At 41.0% G+C, this 25,978-nt stretch overlaps 1 protein-coding gene across 2 annotated transcripts; it reads right to left on the reverse strand.

Moving 5' to 3' along the window:
* Window positions 1-640: 640 nt before the first annotated feature.
* Window positions 641-12,433, reverse strand: gpr146 (G protein-coupled receptor 146). 2 transcript variants are annotated; one of them, XM_086289654.1, is made up of 2 exons: window positions 11,705-11,810; window positions 641-4,749 (listed from the first exon to the last, which is right to left on the reverse strand). In XM_086289654.1, exon 2 carries the CDS (start codon window positions 4,706-4,708, stop codon window positions 3,707-3,709), a length of 1,002 nt encoding a protein of 333 aa, XP_086145780.1. In that variant the 5' UTR covers window positions 4,709-4,749; window positions 11,705-11,810; the 3' UTR covers window positions 641-3,706. The 2 variants fall into 2 exon arrangements, with proteins under 2 accessions (XP_086145780.1, XP_086145779.1); XM_086289653.1 differs by lacking the exon at window positions 11,705-11,810 and adding an exon at window positions 12,135-12,433 and having other exon boundaries at window positions 642-4,749.
* Window positions 12,434-25,978: the final 13,545 nt, after the last annotated feature.

Below are 25,978 nucleotides of genomic sequence, written 5' to 3' on the forward strand. Positions count from 1 at the left end.
AACGTGTAGTTTTTAAGCATTCTACTTTACACTCACCAGCCGCTTCATCTGGATACACATGTTCAACTGTTACTGCAAGTATTAACCAATAATCAGCCAATCATATGACAGCAACTCAGTGCATTAAGGTATGTGGAAGTGGTGAAAACAACCTGCTGAAGTCCACACTGAGCATCCGAATGGAGACGAATGATTTACTGGGATTTTCCAGTAAAAACATCTCTCGGGTTTATAGAAACTGATCTGGAAAAAAAAAACAAGCTATCCAGACAGGAAGGTAAAAAAAAAAAAAAAGAATCTGAATGCACAACATGTTGTCCCACATAATGGGCTACAGGGGAAGACCATCCCAGGTGTCAGTCTGGTCAGCTATAAAAGTGCACTGAGGCTTTTACACAGGCTCACGAAAATAAGACGAGCCTCTATCTTTGCTGTAACATTAAGATGGTAGTTTAAAAATGTGACATAAACAACATGAAAACATCTCGTTGAATCTTTACTGTCAAGAATGAAGGCAGATTGTGGTGGTACAAGCAAAGTGTAATTAATAAAGTGGCCAGTGAGTATATAAATGCCTACATCAGAGCTGATTCACTCATCCCATCATCTAATCAGGGGTACTACTGAGATTAGTGTCACTAATGAACAGCTCACATATGCACCACCAGTCCACCAATAACCAACATCTCAAGATGACTTTAACTTAGCCAACATCCACGTAAGCTCAGATCTATGGATTCAAAACACAAACATGTACACTATTTAAAAATAATACAAACATCTGACAAACAGAAACATTGTTCACATGACCACACGAATGGTAAGATTTCACTGAGACAGGAAGGAGCGGTTATATCCATTTTAGTTTATTGTTTAATCAGTCTTTGACTCAGCTGACAGTAGAGTACTTACAGAATCTAAATATATCTCTCAGAAAATAATACTGTATTTTTTCAAAGAGCACGGTGTCCTCCTGCAAGATTTTTACATACAATATATACAAATCATTTTGTACTATACATATACATTTGTATACACAGTCACAAAAGCATAACATCTGAATGTGGATTCATCTGGATGTTTGAGGTTTGGTTGTTCAAATAACTAAAATGTATCTGTACTCGTTCAACATACAAGACCTCTTAGGGCTGTTTCTTTGCGCCGACGCGAGGTTTTGGCCACCTCTGAAATAATAAACCATTCTCAGACACGAGCAGCCATCTGAGTTAGGTGTGATTTGAGCTTTGATCACGCTTTAGTTTCTAGATGTGAACATCACGCTATCACTCCATGTAGTGACCGCTGATCATTAATTCTGCCAAGGGATTGGGGTTGGATAGTTAAAAAACATTTTTAAAAAAACAGACTAATGGATGAAATTGCAGCAGTGGTTAAAGAAAAGTGATCAGGCAAAGTTAGGCAGCACATGCACACATCATCTTCAAGCAATTCAGAAAAACTCGATGGTATTTTGAAGCAAAACAGTGCAGTTATTTAGCTACTGGAATCTCTACATGATTGTCACTCTCTTAGTGTCGTTTGGTGCAGCTTCAGGACTTATGCTAAAAAAGATTAATTATGAGCACCCTCTGTTTGGATATCTTTTCATAACACTTACATGCAGTTGGTAGTGTATCACATGAACTGCATAAAATCAATTTAAGTACGTTTTTCGGAGGAATGAACTTATAATTACAAAACGTAGCAATTTCTATGCTACATTTAACAAAATAAAAGGACTTTTAGAAATTCAGTCCAGTGTTTGCTCTTCATTCCTAAATGCTCAGTTCACATTAGGACACTGAACTGAGAGCAAATAATGATTAACTGTGCCAAAAACCATCCATTCAAGGATTTTGTGGGGCAGCACATGATGCATTTTAGGTGAATACTATTTCCCAGTGACCGAATCCATATGCATGTAACGAGGGCAGCGCATGAAATGCTTGGAAAAATAGAGAGAGTGTGTATGTGACTTTGTTATAATCTTGACAGAAAAAAAGGGTCAAACCTGTTAGTACATCTGGCATTCCTTCACATTTTACAGCAAAAGAGCACTCGCTCAAATACTTCAAACATTTCAGCTCAGCTTTGGGTCATTAACAGAGTTAATGTGTGCTTGAAGGTGTAAATGAAAACTGAATACAAACATACGATTCATATCAGAGCGCGCCCGTCTCCATTTAACTTCGAGTGGACGCCCCACCTTGCTGGTGTATCATTTCACAGGCTGATTAACAAACTGGCCTTTTAATTCAATATGCAAACTAATGCGGTGAAGCAGCAGACCGAATGCTAGAACGTGTTTTTAGTTCTGATAGCTGGGATTCGTCGCCATCAGATTGTTATGTTCACTGTTTACCATGGCAGGCAAGGAAGCAAAGCAGCTTTGATAATAATGTGCATGTGAGCAGCATTAAAGTTCAAACTCTTCTGTATTGTACACACTGCTTCTAGGTGCTTATCAAGTGGGCTTTTCATATGTTTAAGAAGGTTTTTGATACTGTTAGTGTGCAAAAACTTCACAGCCAGTCATGAGTCTTGTGGCCTGTGCATGACAACCCCTCAGGGCTCTCTCTGTGACCCTGTGTGGGGGTTCACTGATCCACTGGGTGGATAATTCCTGCAGAAATAGATCAAAAGTTAACAGAACACTGGCTGTCAGCTCAGCTTAATGAGGGGATTTCAAACTGTTTGTGGTTATCAGGTAAGGTTATAATCAGCAGAGATCACACGAGGTATACTGGTTATGTCTGAACCCTGAATACAAGCTTTACGTGAGTGTTCCATTTAGTTCTGTGTGATTTCAAAGTGGTGTAGATGTGTGTGTGTGTCTGTATATATATATAGTGGAGCTTGACAGACGTAAAAATAATCTCTTTGTATGTTTGAGTGGATCAAAACTTCAGAATACAATCTTTGAAATTAAAATGGGAACATATCTTAATATCAGTACTTAGTTCTAGCCACAGGGTAGTATTGGTGTCCAAGACAAACTTAATATTGTACTCCAGCTTCAACATGTGAAGATTATTTAATCTGATAATCAAAACAAATTAAAGCAGAAGGAAAACTGAGTTCAAATAAAAAAAAAAGAAGTGGCCGAGGCTTATAGTTTGAGGGCGGTAAACAGTGATTTCCACTGGCACGCACACCGTTCATTAGTGGTGGTTGCTTATGGGTATACCAGCCACCATCATTGCAGGGGTGGAGAGGGTTCTGTTAAAAAACTAAGTAACTTGGCTGCATTTGATAATTAAACTTTTATAGCTTATTGGATCTGCTTGTGTGTTAGAGGTGAAATGTAGGCACAAAAACCACACCCACTCCCAAAGGAGGACGCGGAAAAACGGGATTTTTTTGTTGTGAAACTCTGTCCTCGGTAGTTATTGGATGATTGTTCCCAATTTACTACCCTTAAACTAGAAGCCTGAGTTTCTTGGTGGAGAAATGTATTAAAAATAAACAAACAAACAAAAAAAAACCCAGCACTTAGTGGTTTTTGTTTGCATTGTCCCCTCATTGCAGACCTAGATAGAACAGATTAAAATCCGGGAAGGTGACAGGAAATTCCAGAGTTAGCTACGTCGCTCTCAAAACAGTCCGGGGTTGTGAGAGATCCCCGTCAGATACTGGCGCTATAGAGGGGAGATAAGTGCTGGCTAGGCCGAGAAGTGGAAAATGCAAGCAAGGGGGGCGGGGGATCTCACGTCACCACTTGCTGCACTGTTGAGCGTTCACGAGGGCAGGACTGGTCTCTGCAATGCAGCCTCCTGAGCAGCCGCTGGAGCTTGTTGGAGAAGTTTTTGTTCATCTGCCTGTACATAAGAGGCATTGCAAAGCTGCTGGAGAACGCCAACAGTTTAGATACGCATCTCAAGAAATAATAGATAGGTAAGTAACGTGCACTGCTAATGTATCCTGGTGCAACAACTACAGTATGTACTAAAAGAGTCATGTAGTACGGAGTCCACAGTACGAACTGCACACAGACTGAAGCTAGCAGCAACCTGTGTATGGAAGGGTCCAAGCGAGCAGAGTCCTGATCCAATGGTGTAGATTCCTTCCTGATGCGCAGAATGAGCACAAAAGCATAAAGCACAGCCAGGGCGGGCACCACGTAGCCGATGAACATCATGATCGAGTCCGCTGCCTCCTTGTTCTGCATTTTGGAGCATTCGACCATCTTGGTGGAGATGTGGTTGCACACATAGAAGAGCAGCGAGGAGAAGCTCGTGAGCACTGCGCCGCCCCAGATAAACCCGCACACGTGTTTGGTGTTATACACACTCGACATGTACGTGCGAGGCAGCGCGCGCTCTATGTAGTAGTCCAGACTGAGCAGCGTGGTGGAATACATGATAACCAGAGATGAGATGTTGAAGAGGATGAGTAGGGTGATGTAAACCTCATTGTTATACTCCCACACATGCCAGCGGGTGAAGGTGGAGCTCAGCAGCTCCACGGGCGCCACCAGGTTGAGCACGAGACCCGCAATGGCCATGTTGACAAAATAGACATCAGGCATGGTCATGGACACCTTGTTTGAGAGGTTGACCACGACCAGCAGCATATTGTAGCACAGGCCCAGTGGGAAACACACCAGGAGGTAGATGAGGGAGAGGATTGACAGGATGAGGCCAAAGTCCCGGCAGAGCCGGAAGTCCACGCTGGTGTCCGTCTCATTGTAAACCATGCAGATCCACATCGCTGGGCTCTGACACGGATCAAGCACTCTCAACAGGTCGACTGTGGACAGAGTCAAGGAGAAAAGAATTAGTCATTAATGAGATATGTGTATGATAAAGGTAAAAATAACATAGAATTCCTGGTAGATTCATTAAACTCTTAAGCTTTGCTATAAGGATTAGTTTACCATTCTTCTCAAAAACCATAAAGTTCACAACATCCTAAAGTTTGTGTGGCTTTTGTTTTCTTTTTGTTTGTTTAACATATATGAATTTCCCTCATCACGTGCTTCCACTGTCAGAAGCTGGAGGTAATGCACCTACACGCCTTTTGCCAAGTGCCACTGTACAAACAGGACAAACGCGCAAAGTCTGAGGTTAATAACTGTTAAAGAGTAATGTTTGGAATTCCTTTGAATAATAAATCCAAACACGGTGCAGTGCAAATTAGAACAGATAAAGATAAAGCGTGCCATAAATGTACCACAACTATGCAGAGTCATCAGAGAGCGGTTTAGGACTGAATGCGAGCTTCGAATAACAATCGAACGGTTACCAGAGAAAGCTGAATAGCACGTTTGCTATTTGAACTCTCCATCATTTTCAGACAGAGCAAATCATTAAGTGGCTTCTTGCGCCCTTTGAATCAGGGCATTGAAATCCTGAAAAAAGACGACTCTAGTGACACACAGGGAACAGTGAAGGACCTCTGAAATGCTAATGATGGTGGCCACCAATGAGGGCATAAGTGGTGAGCCAATTAACAGCTTAAACAGGAAACATATTAGCCAATCCTGTTGGAGTAGAAGGGTTACAGTAGAAGAAGAACAGTAACTCCTTCTCACTCGTGATGCATACAGCTTTCAAGAGGAAGAAGCTTTTAAAACCTTTTCTTCCTGGGATGTGACTGTTGATTATAAACATTTAATTTTTACGTTAAAGTGAGTCATTCTCGTTTCCCCATTCATTTAGATAAGGGCTTTAAAATAACAACCCAGACATGAGTCAAAATAACAGTCAAGTCGCCAGACTTTCTTTTAGAGGGGCTTTGATGACGACCATCGTGACAGAAATGTTTCATTATAGGATAAAAACAGTCACTGTATTTTGTCTTGCAAAGGGATTTCCCTCTTAAGGGGCACAGACATAGGAAGAGCCTAGCAGTGACCATAACATGTCAATGAATTCAGCAACTTGTGGTGACGGTGGGGAAAAATAACCACTGGTGACACAAAGGGGGCGAATATTGAGGTAAATGTACCTCACCTTTAGGTGAGAGACTGAAGCAACAATCCGTGGAAGTAAAGGATACAGCTGTTGACATATGACTAAATACATTAGTGGATTACCTAGGCAACCGTCAGAGGTAAATCCCTTTATATGCGGACTGGGCTTTAGGGAACAAGTGCACCTAAACAATGTGCACAACGAAATACGCTCAACAGCTTAAGGGAGCCACTGAGTTCAGGCTTTTCCTTTAATTTGTCATCTATGCGTGTACAGCAGTATATATGACTGTAAAACATTTTAAAACTTATTTTTAACATCACCCAAAACTATCTTTATTTTATGTCATATTTATGGCTTTTATGAAAAGGTCTCTGAGTTTATCCTGCTTGATATTATTAAAATGATTAGTTTTTTAAGCAAGGCCGCGACACAAAAACACGTCCACCACGTCTCGCCTATTATGCCACGGGTAACACTGTTAATTTCACTTCACTGCATCTGACTGACTGAATACAAACGCCTCACAATATGTTTGATTTGCTAGCTCAGCCTCAAAAACCCACCGTTGCTCCTCACTGGCCAGAGCAAATGAGGCCTTTGTTCTGGTGGAAGAATACAAAACTGCATTTGTTTGACACCTTGGCGTCTCTCCCTCGCTCTGCCTCGGCCTCCTCGTTCTCCCTCCTACAGTTGCATGCAAGAGCGCCGCTGACTGTGCAGAGCTGCCCTTATATTTTTCATTCACACGCAGCGTGATAAAGAAGAACATTTCACAGACAGCTTTGGTGCCCAGTCAAAAGCATTTATCTTCCGTTCAAAGTTACTGCCAAGCTGCCTGGGGGCTGGGCAGGCGGCGATGGGTAGATTTATAAAGAGTGAAATGTGAAGCAGGCTTTGGTGAAGGGTCAGCGAAGGACGAGGTGTAGGTTGGAGTTCAGGACAAGGTCAAAAAACAAAGGAAAGGGGGAGACAGCGTAGATGTCAGGAACATTTAGGAGTGAAGCTGATGGGGCTGGATGATTTAGATGTTTCCTTACATAATTAACTGGGGTCATTCTTAGGAAGATTATTATTATAAGCTAAAGTAAATAACTCAGGTCCCACAATATTTCCTTTCCTCAGAACTAAATTGACAGATATGTTTCCACATGCAAAACTGCTTTTGGGAAGGGACGATAACATTTTTACATGGAAACAGTACGCCCGCTAATCTGTGCAGAATTTTCTGGAAATTTTCTCCCCGAGAACACCCTGAAACAAAGTGTAGGAAGGCAGTTTTGTTTTCAGAGAATGAGTAACGATGCCAGTAAAGGAGAAACATTCTTCTGTGTGCTTACGTAACACCACTACAGAGAGGCTGTTTTAGCCTTAAGCCTCTCACACACACACAGATACACTCAGTCTCTCCTCTGTGCTGCTCCAATTGGCTGCAACGGGGCTGTAGTGGGGGCTGGAGCACAGAGACGGACAAGAAGTGGATCGGGAGGAGGGCAATCTTCACCGAGTTGGGAGCACTGGTCAGCCCACTTGTAAACACTGCTCTCAAACACCGGCAGCTTGGTGACTCATTGACGAAAGCAGACCTTGAAAAAAAAGCACACTATAACCAGTGCTCCTCTTTTCATCGATTCGTGCTAAACCCCCCTCACCACCACCACCACCACCACAATGCTTCCATATACTAAGAAGTACAGTAAGCTTATTCACTCTTTACTTCCTCCCACAACCTTTCATCACTTACAGAGAAAATGACTTAAGGGGAAGTTCGTGATTATTAAAGAGGACTCACTGCAATGTGGCTGGCAGTCCTCATTAATTAGCACCTGCTGTATACGGACATTTCTAACTCCCTGTCATTAACACATTGGCTCACTCTACAGCTTCTGATAGCTGCAGGAGTTGTTAAAAAAAGAGGGCAACTGTTTTCTCTCGTATGTATGACTCGAACATTTGCACTTTGTGTAGGTTTCTAATTTATTTCTATCTAATTATCTTATTAAAAAAAGTCTATTATGCTTGAGAATGTGAATCCCAAGTTAAGAAAACAGGTTAAAAGTGTAATTCTGTAACACTGCTGGTGAGTTTTCTTTCCATTTCCCTTAAAACCATCTGTGGGATGCCAAAAACCCTCAGGAAAATCCCTGATACGCATCTCAGTTTATTCCCCTGACACTCTTCCCATCCAAAGGAGTGCTCATCGGGCCAAAAACAGATCTTAGTTTGCTTTTCAGGAACAAATTTAGTGACCTTCTGGACAGTACTCCCCCCATGAGGACAAAGTTGTGCTTTCCTGTTGCGGGCACATAGATGGTGGGAATCACAAAGTCACTCAGGATGCAGTGATGCTCAACAACTCCAGAAGAAAAAGCCCCATTAATAATCTCCATAGGGAATCGGAGCCGTATTGTTGTAACCCTCCAAAGCAGAGTTAATAGGAGCTGTCTGCTGTTGTTGTGGAAATCCACTTACAGAATCTGTAATCTGTAATTTGACTAAAATATCGATATCTGACAGCGGCATATCAATAATTGCATTGCGAGAGGAAGCAATGCTGGCGTATTGATATTTTTCTCCACTTAAAGGTCGCATTTTCTCTCTGCTTCTATTCTTTTTGAACAGTAGGAAAAAGGCTGTACGTCATGCGAGAGGAAAAATAACGGGAGCGTTCATGCTTGCTGTCATCGCCTTCGTGAATGACAACAGTAACAGCCTTTTTGCCATTGTGGTGCGATTGGCGTGACCATGTTGGAGACACGATTTCACGATCGTGTTGGTCTTAACCGCCATTTCTGTGATATATCAGTACACAAAGTCACAGATGATATACACAGAGAGACACTGCAACAGTTTGGAAAAAAATTAGACTTTCTGGAGAAAACTCCTTTGCTTCCTGTTTTGACTTTTTCCAGCATTGATGCTGAGGTTTGTTTGTTTTTTCTGAGCTCTGACACGACGACTGCACACCTCAAATGCCGGTGTCAAATAGTTGTGAGGCTGTGGAGACTTGTGGAGTGCACAAAAACCAATGCTCTGACCATAAACAAAGCTTTAGAGGGATCACACTGAAAATGCATAGTAAAACAACCATTGCCGATTTTCTCAGACAATATTATGCATTAAAAAATATGACCAAAAGACATGCATTGTCTTAATTACCAATCCAATCTTACAAACAACCAATGCAGTGCAGAGTATATCAGAGTTGCATTATTAATATTATTTTTGCAAAGATTAATCTTTAAATGACCTGCTATGTAAAATTGGAAAAGCCCACATTCTAATGAATGTTTTTGTATAATCCTTGTGGACTGCTCGCTGTTTACCAAAAGCATTCATTCACTCTAGGCAACAACCACTCATGTCGTGAAAGTCAGTGCACTTTAGCTCTGCGCGTTTTGCCAGCAGCCCACGATAATGAAATCACTAGTTTTCTACTCAGCTGAGGGAAAAACAAGCGGGGTGTAAGAAAACGTCCACCCCTGACTCGGAGGCAGAACAGCTTCATGCTGCATGATCCACGTCTGTTTTGATTCAGTGTAATGAGGGCCATTTCATTTTCTATCCCATTTTGGAGCCTGTCAAGGCTACAGCTGGAGGTGACGTTGTTGGGGTTGAGTGAAGGTCAGAGAGAGACACTACACCCAGCTGTTATTACGGCACGAGCGCTGTCAGAGCAGTTGTGGTCAGGGCTAAGCTCATGCAGTCATTGAAGTATGCATATTATCTTTTATTAATTTCCAAGGAGAATGGTAACTTGTCACTTTATTTTCCTTTCATACGGTTGTTGAATAAAGTCTTTCAAGGACCGTTCCTTAGAGAACATGCCCATCACGGTTCCCTTCTTTTATGCTACATTAATTATGAGCTGTGCTAACAGGAGATATAACTATTCATTCATTTACATCTACTGCTACAAGCATGCAAACCAGGAGAGAGCTCTATAGCCTAAGCTGAAAACTCTTGAACGTGACTTTGACTGCAGTTGTACACTTGGTTAAACCTTGTCTGAACTTTTTGCACTACGCCATGTGAAAAGTGGTTAAGTTTATTATCCCCAGAGGGGGCAGCCCTGCTTCGGCATGCTTCGGCCCCACCAAACACGATCGTGTAACAGTGACGCCCACGTGCTTGACGTCTCAGCGTTCTGAAGCCAGATATCACCGCCTGATGGGAGCAGTGTGACATACTGGGCGCACACCCCTCGTATAGCCTTACTGGAATTTACAGGCCCTTCTCAGAAAGCTGCGAGTGATGTCACATGATTCTGTAGCCATGTCTACAGCAACACAGCAGCAGCAGAATGTACTACAGCCAGAAAATAAGATTACGCCACTCGTTTTTGCACGTTTTTGTGCAAGGGTGTTTCCGGGGCTTTTTCAAACGGCTGTCCACGGGACGGAAATCATAATATTTGATTAGAAATAAACAGTGTAGAAAATTGGCTTTGAATATATTGGACACTGAAGATTGTTTTTGCATGGACTATTTGTTTTCCAATATTTAGACTGTTAAAAATATATAAAGAAATATGCTTCAAGTATCTAAAATTAAAGCAAGCGTTATTCTTATCATCATATATAGGATATTATTGAATCATAACTACTGATTTATTAATGTGGACATTGGTTTATTGTTATGTATGTATTGTATAACTACAGCATTGATATAAAATGGTACATTAAGTACAATCTTTATATTCAAAATAACCCACACTCTGAGGGGTGGCCATCACCCCAGTAGACTCGCCTCAGATACTGTTGCTATGCAGCAACATCAGACGTGACAGGTGACACAATACAGCACATGCGTTTCTTTAATAACCCTCAAATCTACAAAGTAACTCATTGCATTCCAATTCAAGCCCTGGGGAAAGGTTCTATGCACAAATTGTACAAATTGTTATCAGTTTTTGTACAGTGGAGGCAAAATAGCTTGAGTCTGAAAGCTTTTAAACGGCACATTTTCCTGCAAACGATAGAGATCTGCTTCCTTGATTAATGAGCGCATCACTGATGCTTTAATGGATTATCTACTTCAAAAGGGGTGTCAAACATCATCTGATTATCTTTGAGGAAACAGTAGTTCCTCTTATTGAGTTCTAGTGTAACAGAGTCTGGTCAAACATAGGTCGGTCTGAGTCTCAGCAGACTTCCCGGCTTCTTTTCCGGCAACTTGCTGAACTGTCAGCGGCTTCAACAAAGTGAAGAGTTCAATGGTCAGCACAAAGCAGGCTTACTGTCATTAAGCCACAGCCACACACGCCCAGTTGCCCTCCGGTCACATGGATGAAGTTGATGACAACAAGTGCAAAGACCGAGTCTTAAGAAGCATTTCATTTGGGTGACAAGCACCACTGACTAGTGGCTAGAGCTACTTCGCAATGAAGTGGCACCCATTTCAAAATGAATGATAAAATATAGTAATTACCAGTAATAACCTTCCTGCATCTGCTAAAAGCAATGATGAAGTAAAAAAAGGACTGAAGTAGGTAAAGCAAAGACACACGATCTGTCAAAACAAACCGAAAGTTGGGTGTAAAACCTCATTAAAATTAAGATTAAGACTATTTTTTGTGTGTATCTTAATGGTTTAGCACTACAAGACTGTATATGTGTAGGCATGGATATAAGGGAGCGCATTCAGACCTAGGTAACAAAGCTGTGCTCATGTTGCAGCTTGTCATAACATACATATTCCTCACAGTTAACAGAGCCACTAGTTTTAGCTCCCAACAGAAGGTATCAACAACAGATTGGAAATGATTATTCATATAAAGAGCAGATTACCTGAGAGGCCTTTTGATCAAAATGATACAACTTTTTTTCTCCCCTGCACCTCAGAAAGCTGATCCCGTGAGAAACCTCCTCGTCAGGTGTTGTTTTCCAAATACAAGCCCGTCGCTAAAATTGTGGAACTTCTGAAGCTGAACAAAGCTAAGAAAACACCAGCTAATGGAGTTGGAGGGGGGGTTTATTTATTTTTCTTCACGCCGTGTCATTACACTTGACCAGGCAGATGAAAGCGAGGATAGCTGTCACGACTTTACCATTATTTATTACACCCCCTTCTTTGTTGGCACAACTGCGACTACTCACTCTCGCATCTAGTCATCCCCAGCGGTGCAAATTCACTTCTTCCCACTTTCAGGTGAAAGCCAGAGACCGATACCTTTCGCATTTGTCGAGATGAAACAATGGAAACGAGAAGAGAACTCACCACAAACGTATAGGCTTGGATCGGTGACAACCCTAGGGAGGCATTGGGTTTTGATGTAGCATTTCCACTGGCATTTCTCAGTCGTTTCATTTGGGTATGGAAAAAAAAGACTTGCGCTCGTGAAAAGTAAAACAGCGGGAAGGGAAAAATCACGTTTTAGTGGATTTCAGTTGTTTCGCTTCGCATCTATCAACTTTTCGGACGAGGCTGGATCTGAAAGGGGGCCGACCGTTACAGGCATTACTACTGCTGGAGTGCTGCTGAGCTCTACAGTGTGTACACACGTGACCCTCCCCCACTGTCTCCTCACTCCGCTCCCCGCTGCTGCTGCTGCCGCTCCATGGTCGCGAGGCCCGAGTGGCCGTTCTGTGCTCTGATTGGATGGAGGACAGGGAGGTGGGGCGCGAGGGACACCCCCCCCCACACACACACACACGAACACACACACAAACTCGTGTTTTCATCACTTTAGAGGACATTACTTTGATTTATGTTTGTTTCCTGGAGTCCTGTCTTAACGTTCAACTTAATCCAAACCTTATCCAAACCTCAAGCTAAGCCTTCATACTAAAATCAGTTACGAACGTTTGGTGGACTTAATTTTGTATACCCCCCAAAAAGGAGTCCAATGAATCTCCAGGACATCATGGTGCAAAATATACATAGTAATTCATCAGAAGAATGGCATAATACACAGCCCGATTTGTTATGGACTTCTCTGTGAATGGCGAAATCTCAAAACATTCATCATGAATAAACAGAACATTTTTGTAGCAGTCTGTCCCCCAATTTTGTTTTGCTTAACTCCAACCAGGAACTTAACCCTTTTATGCAATGCTTAATTTTAACCATCCAATCAACCTAATCCTACCTAAACCTATTCCCAACATAACTAGTTGTCCCTAACTTACCTAACCTCTACCTTAATTTACTTACCTGTTCAAAACAACATGAAAAAAAATATACAGGTAACCTAAAGTTTTGTCACAGGACAGACAAAGTGCTTTTATGATGATGCACACACAAAATAGGCATGCATTCCTCCTCCTCTACATTCCACACAGTTTGTAACAGGATCACTGGGCGGCATTATTTTTAGATTCGTTTTTGGGGTGAAAGACAAAACAGCTACCAATGTTATGTTTTTCTGAGATGTAGTATCCTGTCTGAGCAAAGTATTTTTGAACTTTAAATGCATGGGTCTGTTACTTAAGCTGTATTTCACAGTTTGGTTTATTGTCTCATCACAATCTAAAACAATCCAGCTCATTGTTTTAAAAGATGCGTTTTTTTAAAGGCCAAAGGACCCCTAACCATAACCTAATTTAATGTTGGGTTCAGACAACCCAGTGATGGTAAGTCGATTGGTCTGGGATCAGTGTATAATCTGTCAAAGACATCAGGTTGTGAAAGAATAGGGCAAAAGCTGAGTTTGTATTGCTGAAACTCTGGGGTACAAAGAAAGTTTCCAAACCTCCTTTCCAACTTAATGTTGCAAGTTGTATGACTTGCTTTACTCTTAAACTCTTATTGTGATTCAATAAGAGTTTAACATGCAACATTTTTAGGCGCTCTTGCTCAATTCATTTCAATCAGAACTGATCAGAAATTTGAATTTGGCTTTCAACCCATTACTGACCTTCATAACACCTGCAAAGTTCAAAGTAGCTTTGGTGTTTCTCCAGCTGATTAAACAGTAACTGTTGAGAGCAACACCAGAAACAATTGAAGTCTTGATAGAGGTGAAGACAGATGCCTGTATATACAATTTCTGCTGTGGCTTTGTATGATTCCTGAGAAAAATATTGTGTTTTAATGCATTTTGACACATTTTTATAAACTAAAGAGAAAATTAAATGAGAAAGTAATGATAACGTTCCGTTTCTGTTTTCTTTAATGAAGATGAAATGCAATGTTCCCGTCTCTCAGAAAGAAAGAAAACAAAGGTTACATTCATAACCCCAAACGTAGCGTACTGGTGGATTTCTACTTTGTTACACGCACGAGGAAGAAATTGGAATATAACAAAGCTTGTAATTAGCTCGAGGAAACATTACAATAAATGCAGTACAATAAAAATCGTTTGCATTGTCCTGCTGAATGGACTCTGAAAAAGCAGCGGGAGTTTGGTTAAGGAGCTTAAGCATTATAATGCAAATTGTTTACAGTTTAAAGCAGAAATCCGGATTATGAGACATGTCAGTAACATAAAAAGTAACACTATAGGATTATTGCAACTAATAGCTCATTTTGCCAAACATTACATTGTTACAAGATAATGGGCCAAGTTAGAAACTCATTTATTTAAAAGCAATGGTGTTTCAAGAAGAAATATGCAATTATTGGGATATCATCATTTTATAGCTGAACTGGAGCTCAGTGATCTTAAGTATTTAAATTACCCTACAACAAAAACCTTTTTGCCCATACAGGAGTCATACATAGAGTGTGAATTTACTGCTTACCTGAGGGAAGGAGGAATACAGTAACAAAGTAAAACACAGTATTCAAGGACATAAAACATATACTTCATTAATATCTAAGAGAAGTAGAAGTACAGTACCTGTGCTTTTTGTGCTTCGTCGTCTCAGTTAGTATTCCTGCCCTTTAAGAGTGCTGAACATTAGTCTCTTGTTCCACTTTCAAAGAAACAAAGTAGCTACATCGGCACAATTTCTGGTGGTTACTTACAGCCAGTCAAAGATACTGAGAACTGTGATGTTCAAGAACATTAAGTTTAATCAGATAAGTAGTCATAATACAGGAAACTGTATGCTACACTATTTCCTTTGTTATCATTGACTCTGTCAGCTAATAAGAACTGAAAACTCTGTGCTATACATGCAAAAGGCAGGGATACTGAGTATCGCATGAGTGTGTTAGTTTATTAGTCAGTGTTACAAAAGGCTTGGACCAAGCAGAAAAATGTCAACAATAGTACAACTATCTAGCAACATAAAGGCATCACGAAAAAGAGTCTAACCTTTACAAAACAGAAGCAGTTGTAGTTCCGTTTCACAACTAGATTGAAAGTGGCCACTCTGTAAATTAAGTATAACTTCAATCCCCAGAGTTCTTGTAAAGTGTTTATTTTCCTTGTTCCTGCTTGTCTCAGTCTTTTATCATTGCTTTTCAGCTAATTGAGGTGCTGCAGTAGAACAGCACACACTCGCTGCACTTCTTGTGAAAGCATTGCCCTAGAGACAGAGATGTTGTTCCAGTGATTACACCGTTGACTGTGTTCCTTTGTCCGGTAAGACATTCAGAATTTGTCACATTGTCCTTGGAACACAAAGTGCTCATTCATGCAACCACCCCCTCTGCTTCTGAAAAAAACTGATCAAATTCATGAACGATTGGTTTTCTTTACAATCAGTGAATTTCAGTATTACGTTAATCTCACAGCCCGCTGTCTCGCAGATTGACAGTCTGTTTTATATCATGAAATTGCATTCAATTGTTTAAGGCCATTGAGGCGAACTTTAAGTAAGGAACAATTAAAAGCAGGGGCACGTTCAACCCCACAGGTATTCACTGAATCATATACTTAAATGATTGATCATTAAAAAGCAAAAAAAAACAAAAAACAAATCCCCCACATTTCCTTTAATGCACAGAGATCTAGAAAACAGATACCTGCTACTAGGAAACCAGTTTTATTTATTTAACTACCACATGTCCATGCTACAGTATTGTTTGGCCTATTTGTGTGTTTCTTGATCACACTGGAGGGGGAAAATGTGTGGTAGGTGTTATTTATGTGCTAATATTAGGTCGCTTTAACATGTTGCTAGATGGTTGCTAGGCAGTTATAATGAAAATGTTATCACCATAAATGAGAAGCAACCAGGTATTTTAAAACTAGAATGCTTTTATAAGATGTGATGGGTGCAAAAAGGTCAAAATAATTTTAGCCTGTTGCTAGAATGTTGGCAGGCAAAGTGATTGCATCGTAATGCATCATCATATCAATTCAGTTTTTGTGGTTATAAATTTGATGTCACTGTTGCAAAATAAAAATGATCTGATACATCTGTAACATTTTACAAGTGTATAAATGTTTTTTAAAAATGGGTCATTTTAGCCAGGTAAGGTTTGGTTGCTATGGTGTTAAGAGGAGTTTGCAGATAAAGAAACAAACAGAATGAGATTTTATGTATTATACTTACCATTTTGTCATGTAAACTTGGGTCTGCACAGGCTATCCAGGTTGGATGAACAATTCTGACAGCTTAGATATTTCAGGTTCACCTATGCTGCACATCTGTTGTAGCTAATCAAGACACAATCTCTTGTCAAAAATTTATTTTAAACTATCACATACCCTGGTTGAATGTTCTCCATCATCCATATCTGCATCACAACATAATTTCACAAACTAATTTCTAAAGTTTTGGGACTCCAGCAAACTACAATGAGAAACATTATCGACAAATGGCGAAAACATGGAACAGTGGAGAACCTTCCCAGGAGTGGCCGGCTGACCAAAATTACCCCAAACGTGCAGCGATGACTCATCCAAGAGGTCACAAAAACCCCCAGAACAACACCCAAAGAACTGCAGGCCTCCCTTGCCTCAGTTAAGGTCAGAGTTCATTATTCAACAATAAGAAGAAGAGAAGAATAAAAAGACTGTGAAAAAATGCCACCCATGGGAGAGTTCAAGGAGAAAACAATTGCTGACCAAAAAGTACACAAAGGCTTGTCTCACATTTGCCAAAAAACAGCTTGATGATCCCCAAGACATAACATATTCTGGGAATTTATTCTGTGGAATGATGAGACTAAAGCGGAACCTTTTGGAAGGTTTGAGTCCTGTTACATGTGACGTGAAACAAACGCAGCATTTCAGGAAAGAAACATTGTACCAACAGTAAAATATGGTGGTAGTGTGATGGTCTGGGGCTGCTTTGCTACCTGGGGACCTGGAAGAAATGGAAATGGAACTGTGAATTCTGCTGTCTACCAAAACATCCTGAAGGAGAATGTCTAGCCATTTGTTCGTGACCATAAGTTGAAGTGCACTGGAGTTCTGCAGCAGGACAATTATCCAAACCAAACCAGCAAGTCAACCCCTGAATGGCTTAAGAAAAACAAAACAAAGACTTTGGAGTGGCCTAGTCAAAGTCCTGATCTGAATCGGATTGAGATGCTGTGGCATGACCTTAAAAAGGCGGTTCATGCTCGAAAACTCTCCAGTGTGGCTAAATTACAACAGTTCTGCAAAGATGAGTAGGCCAAAATTCCTCCACAGTGCAGCAAAAGACTCATTGCCAGTTATCGCAAACACTTGATTTCACTTGTTGCTGCTAAGAGTGGCCCAACCGGTTACTAGGTTTAGGGGGCAATCCCTTTTTCACACAGGAAATAGGTTTGGATTTTTTTCCCCTAATAACAAACACCTGCATTTTGTGTTTACTTATGTTATCTTTGTCTAGTATTTGAATTTGTTTGATGATCTGAAACATTTAAATGTGACAAACATATGACCAAATAGGAAATCAGGAAGAGGCAGACACTTTTACATACCACTGTTACTCTAACCAAGAATTTAAACCTTGAATTTACACCTCATATTTCCCGTGTTTATATCAGTTAAAGATCAGAGGTATAGTCTAACACCTTTTCAATTTTAGATTAATGAGCGTCATCAGAATAAAGTGAATTCTTTTAAAGTCTTAATGGCAGGTTTAAACAAGGAAAACGTTGTTTGCGTGGCAGTGCATGTGATGCTGGCATTTACTCCAGCAGGGAGAAAGTGAGTGTTAGGGGCACAGTGTGTCGTGAGTCTGAGGACTAAACACAGTTTATCCCTAATCACGCTAAAAAAAAAATCTGTTCTTCTTGGAAGCCTCAATCCACTGTAAGGTTCTGGACTGAATTTACTTTCCCCTAAATATGTTAGGCTGCATGACGACATAGGGGTTGTTTACAAATGCTCATCTACACTCAGCTTCATTCAGCCCTGGATGCATCTGTTTGCACAGTCACTTTGGCACCAGATGGTCTCAGACACGTAATGTGAGTCTAATGATAATGAAAAAACACAGTGTCTGTGGACACTCTGAAAGTATGAAGCATTTCAGCAGATTTTAGTCTTACTTTGTGTCCTTTTACACAGAACAATTGCCTAAATAATCAATGATTAGGTTGCTCAAAGAAATTTGAGATATTTCACAGGAGCAGACACAGCTAAATACTTATTTGACTTACAAAAATATTTATGTGAGAAACTGCCTCCTCACAAACACATTGAGGCAAACTGCATAGCACTATGTTGTGCACACTCCTTTTAAGCTCAGAGGCCTGGGAGTGCACATTAAGCTCATTAAGTCTGTGGCGGAGATTATGGTTTACTGCAGACCAGGCAGCGCTGTCCAGCAGCTTGGACATCTCCTCATTTTTAAAGGCCAGGGGAAAGAGTGGAGGAGCTCTTCTTATTCACTATTGACACTTCCGTTTCAGACAAAGGGCTAACCGTATTGTATTACATACAATTAGAGAGCAAGAAAATAGAAACACGCTCTTACTTCTTAATAGAGGAAAAGTATAATATGGTCGCACACAACATACCACCAAGAACAAACTAGAGCAAAGCTTTGCATAATATTTACATTTACTGGCAGAGGACAGAGCAAGCTCTCATCATAAAACATGACAAGTTCATAATTTAAACAACAGTATGTTCTGTGCAGCTTGTTTTTGTTTTGCAACACACTGAGGTCTGTTATCTTGTCAGACAGTTTCCTGGAAAAAGACTTTTAATATGGTAATATGCATTTGTGTCAACAGTTTTTACTAATAGAAGCGTTGCCTGTGTTTCTGTGTATGTGTGTGTCTGTGTGCCAGGGTTTTCTTACTAGAAATATGAATGTAAATACAGTATTAAAATATTTAATGGTGGACCAGGTATAGATGAATACATATAACCAATGGTGTTTCTCGAAAGGAAGGAATCCCAATGGAGAATGGATTAATATGACAAGACATAAGCTTATCCCTTTAAGCTGGTGTCTGCGTGTGTTTCCCTGCTGGGACAAATTATGCTTTGGAAAGATTTTTGCTGTCACTTTTTGGTACTCCCTTCCCATCTGTTTGTGTCATCCATTTTTCTCCAAAGATTCATTAACATTTGGGCTTTGTGAGCCAAATAATGTCACGAGCAGCGGTGATATTTTTGTTGTCCTGGCTCATCCTCATATTTATGCTGAAATGAGCAGTATGCCTTGGAGGGAGATGGCAAATAGCACATCTGTCAGTCTGAAGAAACATCTTACTCTAATCAGTGCTGATAAAGGTATAATGGCCATAACAGAACACTTTGAGAAGAAGTCAGGCACTATAATTTATGTACAGTCCCGTAAAGTGTGTGTACATGTACTTAAATGACTGAGCACACATGCATCATGACTGATTTCAGTGTAGGCCATTCGATCCCTACATAGCCGTTGCAAGAGCTTGGTTCGCATTGCCGGCAATAAGTCGGACTCGTTCCCGGTGGGTGATGGGCTTCGCCAGGGCTGCCCTTTGTCTCCGGTTCTGTTCATAATTTTTATGGACAGGATTTCTAGGCGCAGCCAAGTGGCGGAGGGCTTTCGCTTTGGTGGCCTCAGAATCTCATCTCTGATTTTTGCAGATGATGTGGTTCTGTTGGCTTCATCGGGTGAGGGCCTCCAGCTCGCACTGGAACGGTTCGCAGCCGAGTGTGAAGCAGCGGGAATGAGGATCAGCACCTCCAAATCTGAGGCCATGGTTCTCAGCCGGAAAAGGGTGGAGTGCCCACTCCGGGTCGGGGATGAGTTCCTGCCCCAAGTGGAGGAGTTCAAGTATCTCGGGGTCTTGTTCTCGAGTGATGGGAGAAGGGAGCCGGAGATCGACAGACGGATTGGGGCTGCAGCTGCAGTGATGCGGACGCTGCACCGGTCCGTCGTGGTGAAGAGGGAGCTGAGTGTAAAAGCGAAGCTCTCAATTTACCGGTCGATCTACGTCCCTACCCTCACCTATGGCCACGAGCTGTGGGTAGTGACCGAAAGAACGAGATCGCGGATACAAGCGGCAGAAATGAGCTTCCTCCGAAGGGTGGCTGGCCTCTCCCTTAGAGATAGGGTGAGAAGTTTGGCCATCCGGGAGGGGCTCAGAGTAGAGCAGCTGCTGCTCCACATTGAAAGGAGCCAGCTGAGGTGGTTCGGGCATCTGACAAGGACGCCCCCTGGGCGCCTCCTGGGTGAGGTGTTCTAGGCATGTCCTGGCAGACCCAGGACACGCTGGAGAGATTATATCTCTCGACTGGCCTGGGAACGCCTTGGTATTCCCCCGGATAAGCTGGAGGAGGTGGCTGGGGAGAGGGAGGTCTGGGCCTCTTTGCTTAGGCTGCTGCCCCCGCGACCCAGCCCCGGATAAAGCGGATGAAGATGGATGGATGGACATGAATATTTTAAAGACATGTAGCTCATATGTATAACAGTACAACACTGTCTCTAAGTTTATACTCATTATACTATGTACAGTTGTGCTGTGAAAGCCTTAATAAATTGTAGTTCCGGGTTTCTTATTGGGATCCATTTGTTTGTTTTTATGTCTTCACACTTCCCTCACCATATTCTTACCATATATAATAACTGTTGTGTAGTCAATAACCAGCTATTAATTAGACTAACTAGTTATACCAGTAATGGACTGATTAGCTGACTAATTAATTAAGGCTAATACATCTGATGTTCCTTTTTGTCCAATAAAAGCTGTTTCCAAAATTGGCGCAATATATTTGTTCCCTCTCACGCCATAGAAAAACTGTATTTGTGCTAACCATGACCATGACCCACTATGTGCGACTTTTCACATGCAGTGAGTCATATTTTATAACAGGAAAGACGTAACTGTCTGATAGGGAGCTGAACACTTTGCAACCGGCAGCAGAAAAAAAAATAATTATGTGCTATTCCTGTGCTGCCCATGTTCCCAGCATCTGCAATAAAAAAGAAATAATCAACCTTGTGTGTGTACTTTCAGCACCTGTGTAATATCACTAGGTCACCCAACGGTTCACGTTAATAACGGCAGGACCAGAGATACACATTAGCATGGTGAGCTATACTGCGGCCTTGTGCCACATGCAAATTTGATGTATTTATATCCAAACCATCAAGTTTACACAGCACAGGAATATCAACCCACATAACATATGTATGTGAGTACATAGTTGCAGCATAGTTGCTCCGAGAGTTTTTAGGAAGATATAATAACTCACCAGGAAATCTCCTAATTAAACCTATAAAATAAAGTCAATGTCTCCATGCATTTGGAGATATTCCTCATGTAAAATGAATCATGTATAATGTAGGGAGACATTATTACATATATATATCAACATACTGTCCATCCATTTATTTTTCAATTCAGCAGTCATATTAACTATTTAATTTGGTTTAATTCAGGATGATTATAATCAAAGTCAGATAGCTGTTTCTCGGAATGGAACAGGGAGGCATCGATGAAATGAGGAGCTAAGGTGGAGGTGGGTTGCTCAGTGGCTTGCAGCATGCAGGCTGAAAAAGCTTAAACAGCATGCCCTGTTTTAGATTAGGCAATCAGCTGCATAGAAGATTATCAGCTGATCGGTCAGCTGATACAGGCTGGCACACAGAGAGCTGATCTGCTGGGATTGGAGCTTAGCTTGACATTTTTGCTTACTCGAACCGATACAATTGTCAATTCTTAATTTGTTGTGCTTGAGGAAATGCAAAACTGCATAACAAAGAGATTAAAATTCAAGACTGTTTGCATATATTTCAATAAGGAACAGGGCAAAGGAAAGAGTTAATCTGACTGACTTTAACTCTAGATACAAAATCAAGAATAGATATACGATGTGTTGCTCACAGTTACATAGCAAGTACAAAGACAATCAAACAATGCCCAATATTTTATCATCAGTTGAGGCAACATTTTTTTTGGGCAGTTTCATATAGTCTAATAATTCTTTCTTTGCACATTTTCTTGAACTGAAAGATATTTACACAGCCTCTTAAGACATTCTTCAGGGAATTTCACAATTCAACTGCTGAGGCACACATCTGCTTTGAAGCAATGAAAGGAAACCGTTAAATGCAATTTCCTTCTTTGGTTTGTTTTTTTTCCACATTTTCCGTTGATACTCGGCTTTTTGAGCTATGTAAATAAACAAATACTGATTGCTTGTAATCTGATACACACTTGACTTAGTTTTAAACAGAAATACTTGTTATACCTTTGTTTTAAATGTGCTGTTGTAGTGAAATTGCACAGTACATGGCTGCATGGCCTAACATTCCTGGAGTAACTAAATAGGACTGATGTTTTGGGACTGGGCGTATTCGAGAAGAAACTACAGAGTAACCGAGGAGGTGCTCGAGCTCAGGGAGGAAAACAGACAGCTGCTTCCATACACTGCTCTCCTGTTACCTTGTCCCAGTGACAGAATGAGTACTGACCTCAGATCAACCTTGTAATCTATCCTTTTCAATAACATCCACCTCAGCTGTATGCTTTAGCGGTAGTTTTATGGCACGTTCCTTGAATTTTCCTTGTATCTCATGGGAAATTTAATTGTTGCCTTTTGTCACAGTATAGCAGTTCAAATGAGGCCAGCTTGTGTGAGGCTTTTAGTGGTAATAAAATCCAGAAGATTTGGGTGACCTCCATGAGGAATGTGAGTGATTAAATAGGTCTTGATTATGTACTTTCTCTTGCTGGCAGATTCATTATTGCACAAGCTTTTGCTGCGCAGCACATTTAAATGTCCCCTCGATATGTATTCATTATGTTTTCGATTCACTTCTTTTGGTGTAATGTGGATGAACAGCCATGTTTTGGATTGCTTATAGGTTATTAGTGGTACTTAAGCATCTCCCTGGTGGTGCTGTTTGGCACCAGCATAAAAGACCTATTTACAACTTGCCAGATTAACTTGCATTAAGGTCATACTGAGAAAACAATACAAAAACGGGTGGATGAACACACACACAAAAAAGATGTGTCAAGCAGGTATTGCTGAGATATTCTGAAAACATGGGCAAAACTATAGCGATAAGGAAATTTAAATGGATAACTCTGAAACTGCAAGTCAGAATCAATTCTTAGAATAATAATAATCAAACCAATAATGTCATTAGTGTGTGCATGCAATATGCTTGGGTTATGTCATATTGAAGTGCAAGTAGTTTTCAGATGTTTGTTTTTATTAGAGCTGCTGAGTCTGGGGAGGCCATGCAAATCCTCTTGCACCTAATCTAGTTAAGAATTTATTGGGTTTAAACACTTTAATTGTGCAACAGCCTTGTTTTCAACAGCTTTTTGTTGCTTATTTAAGGAAAATAACATTTAGGAATGCACTACAGTGTCTTCAATGAAGTAATTAGCTGAATTTGAGAGAATAATTAGAATTGGGTAAACAATAATTTACATAGCTAAGTTGCTTAATGGTTTGATGTGATTCTACCTATGACCACATGCCTTCGAAACAGGGAAAAATCAACTGAAAGCCTTTTTAGACCTATGTGTGAGTTTTATCCTTGGTTTCATCATATGACAAAGAGGATCAAAAATGGGATTCAGTGAAGGAGACCAGGACGTCTGCCTCTTGGGCTCCCCTGCTCTGATGTGGCCGTAAGCCAAGATTATTGCACTGTTTGGTTCCACCAGATGTAGCAGCACAACTGGATGGGCACTGTCTGGCGCTGATGAGCAGATCTAAGAGGGATTAGTGAGCTGTTGAACACTGGGAGGCTGTCCACACACAGCTGTGTATTTTTGTGTTTCATAATGCTCTGGCCTCTGGTCTGTCTCTGGCTTTGGTTCCAACCCTGAACCACTTCTCCCTCCCGCTGACCTCACAGTTCAGGGAACTCTCGGACTGCAGACAGCAGGAACTCCTAAATTTCTGGAACAGCATGAAAGCTTTTAGAGAAACAAGACTCTCCCTGAGGTATTGTGGGAGAGAAGTGCTCAGACAAACACCATCATCTGACAGCGTTGTCTCTTTTTTTTTTTAATGGCCACAACTGCTAGAAATTTATATAGTGTTGTGTAAAAACATCTCATGCATTTAAAATGAAAAATATTCAGAATGCAGTATCTTGGGGAGACATGTAAACAGCATTTAGGATAATGCAATGCATGCATTAAGAAGCACATTACTGTTCCTAAACTCAGTAATCACATCAGAGTTAGGAATCAAACTATTAAGTAACTTGAGTTATGTAAGTTCTGCATTAGCACATCCATCTGCCCATTAGCTGCCTTATGGGTGAATGGGGGGGGGGAAGCAAACGGGCTTATTCATACACACTTTTACTGACTGGTGAGTGGTTGCTGGCTGTTACCAGGTGAAACTGGTAACAAAGAAGGTGGCATACCAAAAGTGTCTTTGTAATTTCTTTGGTTAGTAGCAGATCGCAGCAGTCCTCCATTGCACACATGAAAAATATCGATTTGTCTGCAAATAATTGCCATGTTTGCAGGATGAAGACTGATTGCCTTCAAATTCCTTCATTTGCCTTCAAAAGCTCCTGGTTACAGCATTAAGGAAGAACTTTTGCTTTGATTGCAAAGAGTTTCCATTCGGCAAGTAGTTGGCAAGTGTTTGCAGACAAATAGGGGTTCTGCAAACTGGGATGTCACCTAGCAGCTGCTGCCAACCACTTGCATCCACCCGCCAATCAGTCAGTTTTCCAAGTGACCAGTGGTTGCCAACTGATACCCTTGCTGGTAGTCTTAGGAAAAAAAGGGTGACTTTATATCCTTTTGGCTGCTATAGTCATATTTCACCTCCCTGTAGCAGCCCCTGTTAGCTGACATCTTTTATTTTCAGAAAACGATCCCCGTAGAAAAAAAAGAGTCAGATGATAAATGTCTTTGGGGAAAAAAAACAGCTACAACGCACTGATGTGGAAAAATATATTAAACACAGTTTTACATTTATCATGGGCTTTGGAGACCACCATTTTCCAAATAAGTTGTGTCATGACACAAAAAAGAAACATTGGTTTCACTTTTGGAGAAAAAAACTGTGTTCTTACATTTGTGGTATGTGAAACGGAAAAACTGGGTGTGTTTAAGAGTTTTTGGAAGACACAACCTGACCTTACCAGCCCTAGAAACAATATCCAGAAGAAACACTGGTTCAAAGGTGTCTGATCCACAGTTTGTGTTGTTGACACAGGCTGTATTCCTGCATTGTTTCTCAAAGACTTTCCCTATAAATTGGAAAGTGGAGTGGTCAGGAGAAAATGCTGTCCTTCTAAGCTTTTTCTAGAAGGCTTCGGTCTGCACACAACATTGCTAACAATTTTTTGGATTCAGTGTGTCTCTCCTCTCACTCTCTGTGTGTGTCTGTGTGTTTGATGTCGTGGTTTGGCTGTCCTCTAAAGTGTTCATTTCAGAGTGGTTACTCTGGGCCTCATTTTGACTCACTGGCTGTCTGCCTACACCCTGTGGTCTACCATCCACTACAACAACTGCCTGCTTTGTGTGTGTGCCTATGTGTGTGTGTGTGTGTGTGTGTGTGTGTATACACAGTATTTCTTCTTGTGCACCACTACTGTAAATTTCACAATAAACTGTCACTCCTATATGCTGTATGTACTTGCTGCAAAACACACTTATTCAGCCAGCAGAGGAGGTGAACCATAAAGAAGAGCCCCTGGCTGTCAGCCAAGCACCCAACAACCAATCCCAAGTCAGCTGATGTTTTTCCAGCTCTGCTCATCATTTAGTTGCAGTGTATTGCAGTCATCTCATAATCCTATTATTGGGAGGATGAGGAGTGTACATAGAACATGCTCATTACTTTTTAATGATATCCATCA

The sequence above is a fragment of the Aulonocara sp. 'chitande type north' Nkhata Bay genome, linkage group LG4, assembly GCF_057382095.1.
Source record: "Aulonocara sp. 'chitande type north' Nkhata Bay isolate Kocher_YH1m ecotype deep benthic linkage group LG4, A_spYH_male_GT1.1, whole genome shotgun sequence".
NCBI lineage: Eukaryota > Metazoa > Chordata > Actinopteri > Cichliformes > Cichlidae > Aulonocara > Aulonocara sp. 'chitande type north' Nkhata Bay.

Excerpts from the sequence above, each read along its gene's own strand:
- gpr146 (XM_086289654.1), bottom strand. The coding sequence starts at position 4,708 with ATGTGGATCTGCATGGTTTACAATGAGACGGACACCAGCGTGGACTTC.